General features: G+C 40.2%; 1 protein-coding gene across 1 annotated transcript in view; it reads left to right on the top strand.

Moving 5' to 3' along the window:
• Positions 1 to 69: 69 nt before the first annotated feature.
• The window catches only part of ARL3 (ARF like GTPase 3), a 29,975-nt gene continuing 14,057 nt past the window's right edge, over positions 70 to 15,987 (top strand). Inside the window, exons 1-3 of the mRNA XM_086377504.1 lie at positions 70 to 131; positions 5,898 to 6,041; positions 9,890 to 10,006. Coding sequence (XP_086233630.1) covers positions 129 to 131; positions 5,898 to 6,041; positions 9,890 to 10,006 — 264 coding nt within the window. The 5' untranslated portion in view covers positions 70 to 128. The remainder of the gene's footprint in view (positions 132 to 5,897; positions 6,042 to 9,889; positions 10,007 to 15,987) is intronic.

Here is a 15,987-nt window from a genome sequence, read left to right as displayed (position 1 = left end):
GGACCCCGCCCCGTTCTGCTGCTTTGCTCCTCTGCCGTGCGTACGAGGGACGTCGGGGGCGGCGCCGTCGCAGTTGCCCCTGGTAACGGGGGAGGCAGGAGGAGGAGGAGGAGGGACTCGGCGGGAGGATGGTGAGTGTGGGGGGCCTGGGTCCCTCCGGAGCTGGTCGGTCACCTGCCTCCCTTCCCCTGGCCCAAGGCAGGGCACTGCGCTTAAAGACAGGAGGGAACAGACTGGCGCTCAGCCTGATGTCCGGGTCCTGGATTGGTTTCGGGGGGCGGCAGGGAGCCCCGAGTGTGGGCCCTGGAGGGAATCTGGGCCTGGGGAGGAAGGCGGAGCTTGCAACCTGTCCGAAACTAGGGGAATGGGCTGGAAGGGTGCTGGGTTGTCGCGGTACGGAGCCAGGGCTCCATCATTACTCTGGGGATTGGGATGAGGGCGGATCCGAGGAGCTGCGGAGAGCAGCTTCTGCACGCAGGATTAAATCTTCCCAAGGAATCGGCCTCCCAGTGCCGCAGGAAAGTGGGGTTCACCACTGCCCGGCTAGAAGAGGGGAGAAGGGCCAGCGCTGCTGTCTTTGAGGTCTCGCTGGCGGTACCAGGGGAGATGGTAGCCTAGCTCTCCTGTTCCTCGCGGTGTGAGGGCCTCTGGGGGGGAAGGGTGTAAATCCCCGGACACAAAGAGGTGCCGCTTGGAAGGGATGTCTGGTGTATTTTAAGCGGTCTCCGTGTCTGCGTGGCGGGCGCACTTCTGCAGTCCCGAGTTTTTTATTTGCTGAGGGTTCTGCAAGGTCTGGTTGTTGGTGATAGCCAGTCTCCTGTTCAATACGTGTTGGTGGAGGCAGATTTGCTGCCCGATCTTTAGTATTTACTTCGGACCTGTTGCCACCTTCTTTTGCATATGACCACACCAGAAGCAAAGGCCTTAATCTCAGTTTGGAGTAGATTAAAAAGGGAGAGTGGCCATCAATTTGGGGCTAGCCTTTTCCCTGTCAGGCCAGAATAAAGCTTTCCCAAATACGTAAATTATGTGACGTATCTGACGCTTGACACTCTGTTCCTTATTGATTTCTCTGCACTTAATTGGAGCGTATTAAAATGAAATTGAGTGGTTTTAAAACTAGTGGAAGAAAAAATTTATTTTAGAGTGTTTGGAGCAGGCTGATAAATTTACCAGCTGCAGAGAGCTAGCACTCAAGCTTGTAGGTACTTCCCTGTCCCAACTCCAATCCCTTTTTGACTTTTAGAACTGTTGAACCACTTCTATTGATTTATGAAGTAAGAAAAAGCTAGATGTCCAGAAGGAAAAAAAAGACACATGCACACTTGGTTAGATTATCCAGTGAGTAAATTTTGATAGGAAAAATTTATTTGAATTGATTTAACATTGTCACATTGTTAAAGAAGTAGCATTATTGGATCTGAAGTTGCCAATCACATTTCAACACTTTGTACATTGCAGTTTTATTAACCTCAGGCTAAACAGATTTTTACGTTTGCTTTTTATTAATCGTTTATACATGAGCTGTCCATTTAAAGGCTAAGTTTTTCTCAACAAATGAGTACAAATATAAATATTTACACAGAAAATAACTAGAATTGAAATGAAAAAGGCATGCCAAACCAACAGAGAAAGGGATGGCATCGTAAAGGAGAAACGCATGAGAGCTGGCTCACTTTTCCTAGTTTGTTTATCAGTGAAGTGGACTGTGTAATTTCACGACTGTTTAATTTATAATTACAAGCCACAATAAATTAACCACTGTTTATGTTTCCAGGTACAGATTGACACTGTATACAACAAATTGACAGTGTATACAACACTATTGTATACAACTGTTGTATTCAGTGATCAAGACAGATTTTGTTTTTCTTTTTTTATTTTTTTTTCCTACAATAAACAATAAGGAATTAGGGCAAATTATTCAGGAGTCTTCATCTGGTTTCCAAAATACACTTTTTTTCTATCTCCAAAAGTATGCGCTATTCTTAGAACTCTAAGTGGAATACGGAATTTAAAGGGTCAGTGGTATGATTAAGTATGTCATATCTGATACCCATGAGTCCCCATAGTAACTCTACAGGAGTTCCAGGTTTATTTATTGTCTTAATCCTTCAGCTACGACTAATATAAATTTATTCTTTTAAAATTTGGAATTCAGCAACAAAAACCCATTATTGATTTCTCTGAACCCCTAGAAGTTCAGCTGTTTTACCCCTGCCTTAGGATACCAAGTCCTTGGTGAAATACTAAGTTGACAGTAATTTTTGTGCATAACTAATCACTGTTATTTAATAGATGAGTCCTCCATTCAGGAATTATTTATGGAGTAATTTCTGAATATATAAAGCTAGTGATATTTATCAAGCATGTTTGACATTTGAAGATTGTTCCCAAGATTATGTTTTCTGGTCAAAAATGGTTGGTGAAAAGTAGAAACATATAAACACAACAACTGTTTTGAGTTCCCTCTATGTGCATGCTTCATACATCATCTGATTTAATCTTCATAGCATTTTTCTTGAGATATAAGTATTGTTCCCATTTTCTAGATAAAACTATGTTGGAGGTTACCCATCGGGATGTTAGTCTATGAAACTCTAAAGCCCATAATGTATTTTTCATTAAGACTCTGATGAAGTAAGAACCCACTCCAACTGAGGAGATGCCAGTATTTTGCTCCTCAGGGAACATTGTATTTATTTAGTAGAGAGATGAGGAGAAAGAAGACAAGATTTGGGTGAGTTCTCCCTAACAAAGCTATAGTTCCTGGAAATTAACAAGGCCTCATGGGGCAGCACCAATGTTTTTTGGTGAGGTAAAAATAAATGGAAGTCTGTTCCATTTTAGCTAGTTATGGGGAGTGCATGTACTTGCCAGTTGGCTTACTAATTTTAATACTTAAGTTTTAGCTGCTCCTCACAGCCACGTATATTTTCCATGTACCAACATATACCTCTGTCCCTCTCCATCATCCCAGTTTCTTTGAATGACCTAGTTTGTGTCATTTTAGGTCAGCACACCAGGCCTCTGCCAGTCACTGAGTTTAAACTGAGGCAGATAAAATATCCATCGTCAACAGCATATCTGTTCATGATTTGCCTATAGAAAACTGTTCAAATGTTTTGTGGCTGAATCAGACTGCTTCTGTCCACCAGGGTGCGGGTAACTTGTGTGGATACATTGCTGATAACCCACAATACCCAATTAACTCAAGTTCCTCTTTCTTAAATTGCCTTTATTTCATGTCATGGGAGTACGCATCCTACACAGAGATCCTATCTCTGTTGCTCGCCATTGCACTTGGGGCACGTTATGGGTGTTTAACATAAATGAATGAATAGATTATATTGACCAAAAGTACACTAAAAATTCATTTCCTTGTATTTCGAGTTGGCAATGGAGAGGGAGGCCTGGCGTGCTGCAGTCCATGGGGTCGCAGAGTCGGACACGACTGAGCGACTGAACTGAACTGAATACCTCGAAACTCAGCCCCATAATAAAATTAACTTATAATGGCTGTGTTTCCTTTCGTTTGACATTAAAATATAGATATATATGAATAGAAGCACAGAGTAGACTTATTCTGCACTTTTGTCCAATCTCTTAAATCAGCTTACTTTGTCCCTTTCAGGCAGAACCCTGATATCTATAAATACCCTCTTCCCTATTTAGCAAACCCTGATAATCCTGTGATCCCCTGTCCTCAGGAGTTGGGTTAATATGATGCTGTATTGTATTTGCATTTGTCTTGCTGAGACCATGCTTGAGATGCCATTTGTCATTTTGCTGGAAGAAAATATTAGCTGAACTTTCCATTTCTCTGTAATTTCATTTAACAGTGAAACGTGTGAAGTTATTGTCTCCTGATGAGGAAAAATTGCTCATTGGAAATGTAGAGATATTATTTTTTTATACCATTAGATTAATAACGCTTAGCTATAGTTGGAATGTTTTCTTTCTCACCCATGCTTTGCTTCTCTCCTTTCAAGATGAATAGAAATTATATTTTTATTTTAATCATTCAATTTCAAACATAATGAGTGTGTAAAAGCTCTCAGCCTATAGAAAGCAGTATTTGTATTTAGTGATTTTTTGGGAAAAGACACATGAGGAAAAACATAAAACATTTACTTTGAACCTTGAAAATATTTTATAGAAAACATACCTTTTTCCACAATTTCTTCACTAGTAAATGATGCATGAGAAGAACTTTCTTTTCTTATACTGTTGTTTAATGTACCAATGTGATAAATTCCAGCTATTTTAGAATTTTATTGGAAGGGGTAATGAGGACATCTAATCAGGAACTCAGAATGAATAGTACAATGTATTTTCCCTGTTCTTAGCCTTTTTATATCACCAGTCCCCTGAGGATCTCAGAATTCTAATTTTAACTGTTCTGAAAGGTGGTATTATAAATGAGTGATTGCAATGTAGCTAATAGAAGCTAGGGAGATTGCTCATAAATAGAGTTTTAAAAAGGAATAGTGTCAAATAATTCAAGGCTGGATTAGATGAAAAGAAAAAAATATGCCATTAAAAAAAAAACTTGCTTATCTTTTTTTGTTTGTTTCAAATCTGTTCATTCTCTATTCTCAAAATCTTGTGGGATAGAATTTGTCTCTTAAACTAAACCTTACATTTTATTGCTGGTAAAAATTGAGGCATGGAGAGATTAATGTGATCAGTGTGACTACGAGACTAGAAGTGGTAAACAAAGTGTATCTGAAGCAGAAAGGAATTCTTTATGCATATTTGCATATCGTTGTCCAAAGTCTCAACTGTTGAAAATTATTTCACAGAATTAGCATTTGATCTTAGTGAACCGACTGGTTTGAGTTATTTCCTGATGCAAAGTGGATAAAAACATAACCATTTTATATCATTTTAAGACTCAGTTTGAAGGAATTTCCACTTGGGCTGGAAGATTAGATTATATGCCCTTTAAACTCTGGGGTTCTTTGATTCTTGATGTAACTATGCCTCACTGGAAAATGATTGTCAGCTGCAAGACACAACAAATAACTATCTTATAAGAGTTTCCTTATGTTTTTAGCTAAAAAGCAACGTGACTTATTTCCATCCATTAAAAGAATAATAACAAAAACAAGAAACGAAAATATTTGATTACTAGTCAAAAATATCCTGGTTACATTTTGATATTTTTTGCTTCCAAAATGACCTTTCAATTCCTCAGTGTCTCTGTTGTATTAGATATTAGATTCTTCATCTGAAGAACATAGATAAATCTGTTCTGTGCTGGTATCCTGTAAGGGTCATGTGGAAGTTAGAAGATGATAGAGTATTTTGAATGATGAAGGCTTAAACAAGAACTGAAACAAAGTCTTTTTTCTAAAAAGCCCAAGTACAATTTTCTACGACTTTTTGAAATAGTACCTTGAAAATCATGCATTAACTTGGGTGGATAATTCTGTTTAGTTCAGCAACTATCATGGTGTCTAATAAGTGCCAGGAGTTGTGGGAGATGAAACCTGTAGTCCTTACCCACAAGAAACTTCACTCTAGTATAAAGGAGAAAAATACAAAAATCAGTTTCCTACAGTCAGACATGGTGAGTGCTGTTCTCTTAAGTGTATATAAAGGGCTTCAGGAATATGAGTTGGTTACAAGTACACACTCCCAGGAGATCTAGGGTAACTGCTAAGCTGGATTAATAAGAGGAACAAGAATAAGCTAAGCTATGTATTAAGTTGCTGAATTCACTAAAGTGCTTCTGCCAAAAACATATACGCAAATGGAATAAATGATGTTAAAGTGGGTAACAATAAGCTCTCCACAACCAAGAACTCTTGTCAAGGAGAAGACGTTCAGATACCCAGTAATATCAAAGTCAATGCCCCCCAAATAATCTCTGTTCTTCATGGTTGTTCAAGGGCTTACTCTCAATTCTGCGCAAATTGAAAAGTGCACCAGACCAGGAGGTGAGAATCCTTCTCCTGGGCTTGGATAATGCTGGCAAGACCACTCTTCTGAAGCAGCTGGCATCTGAAGACATCAGCCACATCACACCGACGCAGGTGAGCTCTGCCTCGCCCCCATGCTTGCATGACACATGGAAGATGCTAATAGCAAGTGAAAGACAAAATGGGGAATAGAGTTGTGTCCGTTTGTAAGTTTTGTTACTGAGAAAAGTCTGTGCAATTTCAAAATAATCTCATATTTCAAAAACATATCAAGAGATTCCATTTGTATGAGATAGTTAAAGTAGTCAAATTCATAGAGACAGGAAAGAGAACAGTGGTGATTAGGGGGCTGGAGATGGGGAGGGATGGGGAGTTATTGTCTAATGGACATAGAGAGTCAGAGTTGCAAGATGATGCATGGATGGCAGTGATGGTTACACAACAGTAAACCAAACTTAAAAATGGTTAAAATGGTAAATTTCATGTTATGTATATTTTACAACAATTTTTTAAAAAGAAATCATTTATATGTATATTTCTATACATATCAAGACACATCAGTTCCCTGAGATCTAAGTGATTCCTTTTTAGAAATAGCCCTATTTTCTCTGATTTTGAAATCAATACATGTAGAAAATACAGAGAGCACATAAAGGGGAAAAAAAAAAGAGTACCCTGAGAAAAACCACTTTTAGTATATATTTTTCAGACTTCATAAATACAAATGTATGTCAATTTTTAAAAGAAAAAACCCAATTTTATTTTTTTTAAGCTTACTTCTTATTTTATTTTTATTATTTATTCAGCTGCTCTGGTTCTTAGTTGCGATATGTGGGATCTAGTTCCCTGATCAGGGAACAAACCCAGGCCCTCTGCATTGGGAGCACAGAGTCTTAGCCAGTGGACCACCAGGGAAGTCCCTACCCATATTTTAAAATCCAGTCTCATCAACCCTCCTCTTTCCTAAGGCTAAGCAAGCAAAAGCCAAGGCTGGTGGTACTCCCAGCATGGATGTTGCAGACAAGCCCTGCCTGGAAGAATCCTAGTAGGCTTCTTTAGGTCTTCTTTCCTACAAGGAATCCTGAGAACACTTGACCTTTGGCCAGGCCTTTGGGCTTCCTAACTAATAACATCCCTGTTGGTCTTTGAAGTGTTTGAACAAGAGGTTTTAGCAAAACCAGAGTTGCTTAGCGTTTTCTGTCACTGTCCTGCGATGAGCTCAATGTCATGTTTGAATGGCTGTGCTGGTGTGTATACTTGATGGCCAGCAAGTCTTACTGATTCGCAGCTCTTTACAGAAAAGTCATTTCAGCTGCTACCAAATGAGCAATTTTACAGCTTCTGAACAAATTTAATGTATAGCCTGAGGAGGAGCAAATTACAGTAGTCTAGCCTAGACAAGCTGAAAACACCTATTAGTGTGTCAGGATTTCTGCCAGAAAAAGAAGAACTAAGTTTTTTGTTTTTTGTTTTTTAAGTATGAGAGATAGGCTGTCTCTCTCAAGAGCACCACTGAAATGAGGAGGTCAACGCTGAGAGCAGGAACATGAAGTCCTAGTTATGGACCCCAAGTTCCAGTTCTAATTTTCAGGCTCTATTTGATCTGTTACTATATTATGCCAAGGTTTTGTATTTAGAACAAATGTATTTTTGTATTTAGTCTTTTAAAACACACCTATGATGTGTTTTTGTTTTGTATTAGAAAAAATAATAAGATGCTCATGGTAGTAAATTTAAAATATGTAAATATGTAAAATCGAGAAACTAGATATCACCTATAATGCCCAGTCAGACATAACCACTGTTAACATTTGAAACTGTATGCTTTTAGGTTTTTTCTTTCCCCATCCATGGTGGGTATGTTGAAAATAAAAAGTGAAAAATGGCTCATACAGAGTATACTATTTTGTATCATCTGTTTCACTAAATAATGTCTTTCTACGTTGTTCTGTATGTCAGTACTAATACAGTACATGTCTCTAAATGTTTGCACCCATTCATTATTATTTCCTTAGAATAATTTCTAGTAGATTTGTTAGGTTTGGTGACCTACAGACTTTTTAGGCGGTTAACATATGGTCATATTCCAGGATCTACTCTTATTTATTCCCTCATTCCAGAAAGGATTCATTGTTACTGGGTCTGACATTTAATAACGTAGTTAAGTGTGGGATTTTTCAATGCATAAAAGTGGTTTTGAAAATGAGTCAGAATGAAGCTACCTTTTACAATAAGCATAAGCCACTTCCCTTAAGAGTTCTAAAGCTTCTAATTTACTCAGTCATTGGCATTTTCGAGGCCCTGTAGTCAGCATCATCCCCAGTTGTCCTCCAGTGACTGACTATCCTTGGTGGAAACTGGGTGGCTGTGTTCCCCTATCCTTGCCTGAGCCTTGTCCTTCGGTGCTGGCAAGCTGCCAGGAGAGGCAAATGTTTGTGGCGGCATCTCCAGACCCGCCTAACTCCAGCTCTTTTGGATGAAACGTCACTTCTATGGGAGCAAGCTGTTGATAGGGTTTTTCAAATCCTGATTTCACTATGTCATTCTTGCCAGATGTTTTTTCTTTTTCTTTTTTTATTCTTGCTTATAAAATGCCTTCTCTTCAAACCCCAAAGTTCTTGTTAGTTTGTTTCTCTGCACCCCAACTCCCAGCTCACCATTCTGTCTGCCCCCAATTGGTTCACCTGCTCCAAAGTTCCACCTGGCATCACTGTCCTGAAAATGAATCCTTTCAAGTTCATCAGAGATACCTATTAAAGAACAGTTTCATATGTTCATTTTGTTTGTTTTCATCACCACCCTCACGAGGGGTTTGTAACTACTCCAGTTACAAACCAGCCTCCCCCTTCGTGTCCTGAGTTCAGCTCTTTCCTTTTCCTTATCAGTTCATATGAGGAAAATTTCTTTCATTTTGAGTTGCTCTTGAAGAATCCAGTCTTCCAGACTGTAGCTCTTGACTCTTTTTAAATTTTGTATTAGTTCTGTTCTGTTGAGTCTGCAGATTCGGCTTTGTTTGTTAGTTACATGTAATATCCTGTTAAGTGTTATCATCTTGAGGGTTGATGGGGATTGGAGGTGGTTTATATTCAAAAGCAGAGACATTACTTTGCCAACAAAGGTTCGTCTAGTCAAGGCTATGGTTTTTCCTGTGGTCATGTATGGATGTGAGAGTTGGACTGTGAAGAAGGCTGAGCGCCGAAGAATTGATGCTTTTGAACTGTGGTGTTGGAGAAGACTCTTGAGAGTCCCTTGGACTGCAAGGAGATCCAACCGGTCCATTCTGAAGGAGATCAGCCCTGGGATTTCTTTGGAAGGAATGATGCTAAAGCTGAAACTCCAGTACTTTGGCCACCTCATGTGAAGAGTTGACTCACTGGAAAAGACTCTGATGCTGGGAGGGATTGTGGGCAGGAGGAGAAGGGGACGACAGAGGATGAGATGGCTGGATGGCATCACTGACTCGATGGATGTGAGTCTGGGTGAACTCCGGGAGTTGGTGATGGACAGGGAGGCCTGGCGTGCTGCGATTCATGGGGTCGCAAAGAGTAGGACACAACTGAGCAACTGATCTGATCTGATCTGATCTGGGTTGATTATCTGAGTAATTCTCATTCTCAGTAGTGGCATGCGTGTGTGCACTCAGCATGATGTCATGAGCACCGACTCCGCCCCGAGTGATGGGAACATGTGTAAATACATTTTTCTTCCCTATCAGGGCAAACTTTTTTTAATATCTGTTTCTTATCCTGCAGAGTATCTCAGAATTAATAAATAACATAGCTGGTAAATGTACCTTTGTCAGAAATGTGATCTCGAAGTCTAGTAAAACTTGGTGTGTTTTTTTTAATTGAAGGATAATTGCTTTACAGAATTGTGTTTTTTCTGTCAAACCGCAACATGAATCAACCATAGGTATACATATATCCCCTCCGTTTTGAAAAAACTTGGTATTTTTGTTTCAGGGTTTTAACATCAAAAGTGTACAATCACAAGGTTTTAAACTGAATGTCTGGGACATTGGCGGACAGAGGAAAATCAGACCATACTGGAGGAATTATTTTGAAAACACTGATATTCTTGTAAGTACTCCTTCAGATTCATCAGTTCATAATCTCTTCTGCCCTGTCTTACTAACATTTACCCTGTAATGATCTATCCTGTCAATAATTCCGTTGCTACAACATTGCTTTCTGTCACGATGAATTTAGGGCTAGCAGACAGATTGTGGAGCTTTGTGTAAGATATTTTGCTGTCGCTCAGTAACAGTGTTGTGCCCACACCCACCCTGGCAAATAAAGTATTTACTAATTACCATAGTGATTGGAAGAACAGAAAAGTCAGAAGAGTGAGCCACTGACTCTGTCACTCCAAGAAAATCACTAAGTCATGGTATATCCCAAAGAGAGCAGTCAAGATAGTGAAGGTCCTAGAAACCAGGATGTATAAGAAATGGTTGAAAGACCTGAAGATGTCCTTCCTGGAAGAGAAAGTGCTTAGAACTGTTTCCAGTTAGTTTCATTGTGACTAGTTCTAGAGGACCGGGCAAGGAGCACTTTGGGGATTGTTAGGGTTTAACACAGAATAAGAACAAAAGTTTCCTGTAATTGTGACTGTCCAGAAGTAAAAGAAGCTGCTCACGCACTGGGATTCCCAGCTCAGGCAGCATTCACGCAGGCAGAGGCTGAGTCGAGCTGCCCGCTCACTGCCAAGTTCTCTAGAACTACTGTTTTAGGATTCTTGGAAATTTCACTGTCTATGTATGATTTATCCGATACTTCAGTCTCAGCTCCTTCAGCTCCCCTCCAGCGAGCTTGTCACCCACCCCACCTCAGCCACTCACTTTCATGGTTATACCCTGAAACCAGGGCCTCTCGTGAGCTTGGGTAGGAAAAAATGTTGCATAATATTTCCATTAACCTCTGACTGAAAGCTTGAATTTAATTATGATGAGGGACAATAAGCTGCAAAACACATTGATATCTTCAGAGCCAATAGAACTCGCCTTGCATCTCAGACAGCTTCCCTCTGTAAGACTACTTCCTAACAGGTCTCTTTCTACCGGCTCACTCCTATCAGCGTGCACACATCCTGTAGTTGCTCTTGTTTAAAACAAAGAACTCGTCTTCCTGTACATCCCCCCTCTAGACAATGTCCCATTCCTCAGCCTCTCTTTATAACAAGCTCCTTGAAAGAGTTTTCTGTGCTCTCTGTCTTCACTTCCTCTCCCTGCAGGCATCGGAACCCTCCATTCAGGCTCACTGAGGATCCTTAGTGCCGAGGCCCATGTTCAGGTTTCATTACTTACCTCACTTGAACTGTCAGCCCACGAAACAGAGCTGGAATGCTGTCCTTGAAGCACTGTCTTTCCTTGGCTTCCAGAATTCCATCCTGTCTTGGTTTTTCTCTTGTCTCACTGGCTTCTTGTTGTAGTTCAGCTGCCCAGTCGTGTCTGACTCTTTTCGACCCCATGGACTGCAGCACGCCAGGCCTCCCTGTCCCTCACCACCTCCCAGAGTTTGCCCAAGTTCACGTCCATTTCATTGATGATGCCATCCAGCCATCTCATCCTCTGACACCCACTGCTACCTCTCCTCGATCTCCATCACTGTCTTCTCCTTATCTCCCAACCTCCAAATGTTGGAGCGCCCAAGTTCAGGCCTGTGCTTTTCTTCTCCAAGTCTCAGCTTAAGTGACCTCATCCACTTCCAAGGTGTGAATTACCACCTACGTGCTGGTGAGTCCCAAACTGTTCTCTCCAACCCTCAACTCAGTTTCATATACAGCCAGCTAACTATTTGACATCTGCACACCAGTGGCGAGTAAGTCCCTTCAATCTCAGTGTATCGAAAGCCAAATTCCTATCTTTATCCACCCGTTCCCAAACCTGCTTCTCCTCCAGTCTTCTCAGTGAATGGCAGTCCCATTCATCCCAAAACATTGAACTTACCCTGGGCCCCTTCTCCTCTCACTCCCCACCTCTGCCCTGTCAGCCAAACCTGTCAGTTCTACCTTCAAAGCATGGAGGTAGAATCTGCCCACTTCTCTCCACCTCTACTGCTAGCATGCAATGGTTGCTGCAGTTTCATTCTGACCAGTTTCTTAAGTTCTGCCTTGCCTCCCCGAAGTCTCTCCTCAACACCATAGCTATAGTGATCCTATCAAAACATATGCTTCCCAGCTCAGAGTAGAAGCCAAAGTTCTTGCAGTGGCCCACGAAGCCCCCCAGCTGCTGGCTTCTCTTCCCCTCTCACCTGGTACCAGCCACACTGGCCTCCTTGCCATTCCTAGAAGACAGGCATGCTCCCACCTCCGGGCCTTTGTCGTCACTGTTTCCAATGGTAGAATTATTTTTCCTTAGATATGCTCGTGGTATAGTCCCTCACCTCAGGCACATCTTTATATATTACCTTTCTCCCCCACTGGAATGTAAGCTCCGTGAAGACAGGAACTTTGCCTTTTTTTTGCCCCAACTGTTGTATCCCCAGTGCTTAGAAAAGTACCAAATAAATGAAATGGATCATCGTTATAGATGGATTCCGACACTAGGTAGAATGTGGAGGTCTATAACTTCTGAATTCCTTCTCAGCTCTCAGGTTCTGTGGTTCTGTATCATTGTGGGTCAGGTCCAGGGGCTTATTAATTCTGTGAACTGGATGGAGCATCTGCTTCACAGAGGGTTTATGAGAAATGGTAAATTCATTTATTTATCACAATTCTTAAATGGGAAATAATACCAAAATATAAAATTGAACTATCATCAAATCAGTAAACGCAGTTGAGTTACTGAGATGGGCATCACAAAGGCTCATCATATTTTTGGTCTGTGGTGAAGGTAAGTTCCAGTATATTCCTGGTGCCAAGTTGAAGATTTAAATGGATAAGAAGAAGATGAGACATATCCATCCATCCATTTATCCATCTATTCAGCCAACTATTCTTCCAAAATGTATTATATACCTTCTAGGAAAACAGAAGAGAAATGTTGGGGAGAAAAGAAAAATTTTCCCTTTAATACAGAAAGAGACTTCTTTTGTAATCTCAAATAATGTATCTGGCTTTGAAATATAATTTTAGAAATTTTCAAATTTATGTAGAGGTCAAAAAAGTAATGTAATGAAACCCCATCATTCAGCTTCCTTAATTTCACTTTTGACAATCTTGTTTCATCTCCCCTACCACCACTTTATTTTTTTAAGTACTTTAAAGCAAATACAAGCCATCATATTATTTCACTTACAAATACCTGAAGTGTAGAAATCAGTCTTTAAATTGTGATACGAAACTACATGTTAGAAAAACTAAAGATTTAGTCTTTCAAATCCCAAAAATCAACAAGGAAACTCCTGGAACTAATAAGTGATTGTAGCAAGTTTGCAGGATATAAGGCTAGTAAAAAAAAAGCTATAGATTCAAGTCAAATCATTATACCATACACCTTAAAGAGTTCTCTATGCCAATCATATCACAATAAAACTGGAGGGAAGAAAAAGCCATAGATTCTCTTTTGCTTTTTTGAGTCAAGAGTAGGGGAACAGCAAGTGATTGAGAGAAATCACAGTTCTATCTGTTCACCTGCTCCATTAGGTACTTTGAAAGAAATGTCCAAATAAGAGCTGTATATAAGGATGTTAATGTCTGTAAGGCTCCATGAAAAGGTCTCAGAAACTTCTAGGTCAGGGTAACTTTAAATTATTCTAACATGTTGAGGATAGACTGCAAGGGAGTTGTGATATGACCCTGGATTCTGCACTCCCCATTAGCTGAGAGAGCATCTGGGAATTATCATAAAATCAGTTCAGAATAACCCTACAGGAGCTTTCTCCAGCTATACTGCACTGTATCCAACAATATTTTGGATTCAGAGTCAAACCTTTTGTTATTTTCCAGTGTCGTTTGAGATTAAACAAGTCTTGAGCAGCTGAGTCCCCAGGGTTAGATTCTAAGGCCCTGTGACTCTTAGCCTGTCTGCTCGTTTTGTAGCATCTTGGAGTGGCAGTGGTGATGGGTTATATTGGTTGGTTGTCTGTATTTAATAGGCTTCCACTGTTGGTTGAAAAGACCTATTATCCTAGACTCCACGCTGCCTAGAAGAGCAGGGTTGAGGCTTGACACATTTCGTTGCCTGGTTAACTCTTTTCAATTCTTTCTAGAGTGCCATAATAGATTCTTGCTTTAGAGCTGTGTCGACAAAGTGATCCAGCCTGCCTCTTGTTATTGTATAGCTCGTGAGCTAAGAATGGTTTTTACATTTTAAATTATTGGGGAAAAAATCAAAAGAAGAATAAGATTTTATGACACTTGAAAATTATATGAAATTCAAATTTCAGTGCCCATAAATAAAGTTCTTAGAACACAGCCATGTCCATTTTTTTTTTTTTTACATACTTTTTATGGTTGCTTTTGCACTGCAACAGCAAAGTTCAGTAGTTGTAAAAGGTTGTTTGGGCCACAAAGCCGAAAATATTTACTACCTGACCCCTTACAGAAAGTGCCAACTCTCACTTTCGAACATTGTATGTTTCTCTAGAGGTCTGAAAGAATCAGAGCAACTCCTAAAAGTACAGAGTTATTCTCAGGAATGATGACACTGAGAACATCTGACTTCAGCTTTATTAATTTGGGGGAAGTGACTAAGAAATTAACCCTGAGGTATGACAGAAGGGAGGGTATAGGATGCCTTCCCTTTCTCTCATGCCAAGAAATAACAGCCTTTTGATAGGTTAAAAGCACATCACTTTTTTTCAAGGTGTATGTTAATATTACTACCAAACTCCATTTACTTTATCATTATTGGTCTTATGTTTAAGCACAACATAGTTTATAAAATTTGTCATCATTTCCATATCCAAATGACATCAGGTGAGATAGAGCTCCACAACCGTCTCTTGTATTATTTCCATCTTATCAGTGCTCACACTTTGAGCATCAGTACTACTAGAGCACACGTAACTGAAAGCCACAGATTATCCAGAAAACTTCCTTGTCAGTCAGGTTCACCCTCCTTTTAGACTTTTGCTCAGGCTATCAATAAAAAGCCACACTTTTTAGTGTCGTCTCTTCTTGTCTCCGCCTACCCCTCTGGTGGAAAAATACTTAGGAACGATAAATTGGCCAAAAGGTGGCAGCAGGAGGGAGGAGGCCCAGAACCAAGAGGAGAAACACAGAGCCCTCCATTCACATGCTGGATAATCAGTCTCCAGATAATGCAGAGTTGGCTGAACTTCCATCCAGAAGAAAATCTTTTCCTCTAGGTGATCTTCCCTCAACCAAATAAAAATGTCAAAGCTGTTGCCAATGAAGATGTGAATTGGCTTTGCTTAAAGCATCATTCTCATTCTGAGTGCCATGGATTATAAGTTTTGGAGTAGGTTTATGACAATTTTTGAAGATCCATAGTGTTTTATAAGATCAATTAAAAGCACTGTATTTAACTTTCTCTGATACTGAGTGTTTTTTGATTATCTGTTTTTGGATTAAATTTAAATATATATATTGCATCACTAGCTTAACACCTATGTTATTTTTTTTTAACACCTATGTTATTAATGAGAAAAAGAAAGGAAGAAAAAGAGGCTCTTCTTAACCATAGTGGGGAGCTTCCCTGATGGCTCAGAAGGTAAAGAATCTCCCTGCAGTGCAGGAGACCTGGATTCAATCCCTGGGTCAGAGAAGATCCCCTGGAAAGGGAATGGCAACCCACTCCAGTATTCTTGCCTGGAGAATCCCAGGGACAGAGAAGCCTCTGTCGACAGGGTCGAAAAGCGTTGGACACGACTGAACAGCTAACACTTAGCCTTAGCTATTGCCCAGAAACACACTTGCATGAAGAAACTGGGCAGCGCTGGGAAGGGAGTTACCAGGAGAAGCATGTGCCACCACAGAAAAACAGATTTGTGGGATCACTAAAGACTGGCTTGTGCTTATGACTTTTTCACTTGGCCCTTTTAATAAATGGGGCAGTGTTTTATAGCCTTCCTCCTGGAATTATGGTATGGTAGTTTTCAAATTTCATAAAAGTTATGTGAGAAAAATGTTAAATGATAGGGAGAATTTATGTACA

Source organism: Bos grunniens, chromosome 26, assembly GCF_055505025.1.
Source record: "Bos grunniens cultivar Pamir isolate PY7600 chromosome 26, Bosgru_T2T1.0, whole genome shotgun sequence".
Classification (NCBI taxonomy): domain Eukaryota; kingdom Metazoa; phylum Chordata; class Mammalia; order Artiodactyla; family Bovidae; genus Bos; species Bos grunniens.
The sequence above is the reverse complement of the archived record's forward strand: the minus strand, read 5'-3'. Positions and strand labels throughout refer to the sequence as shown.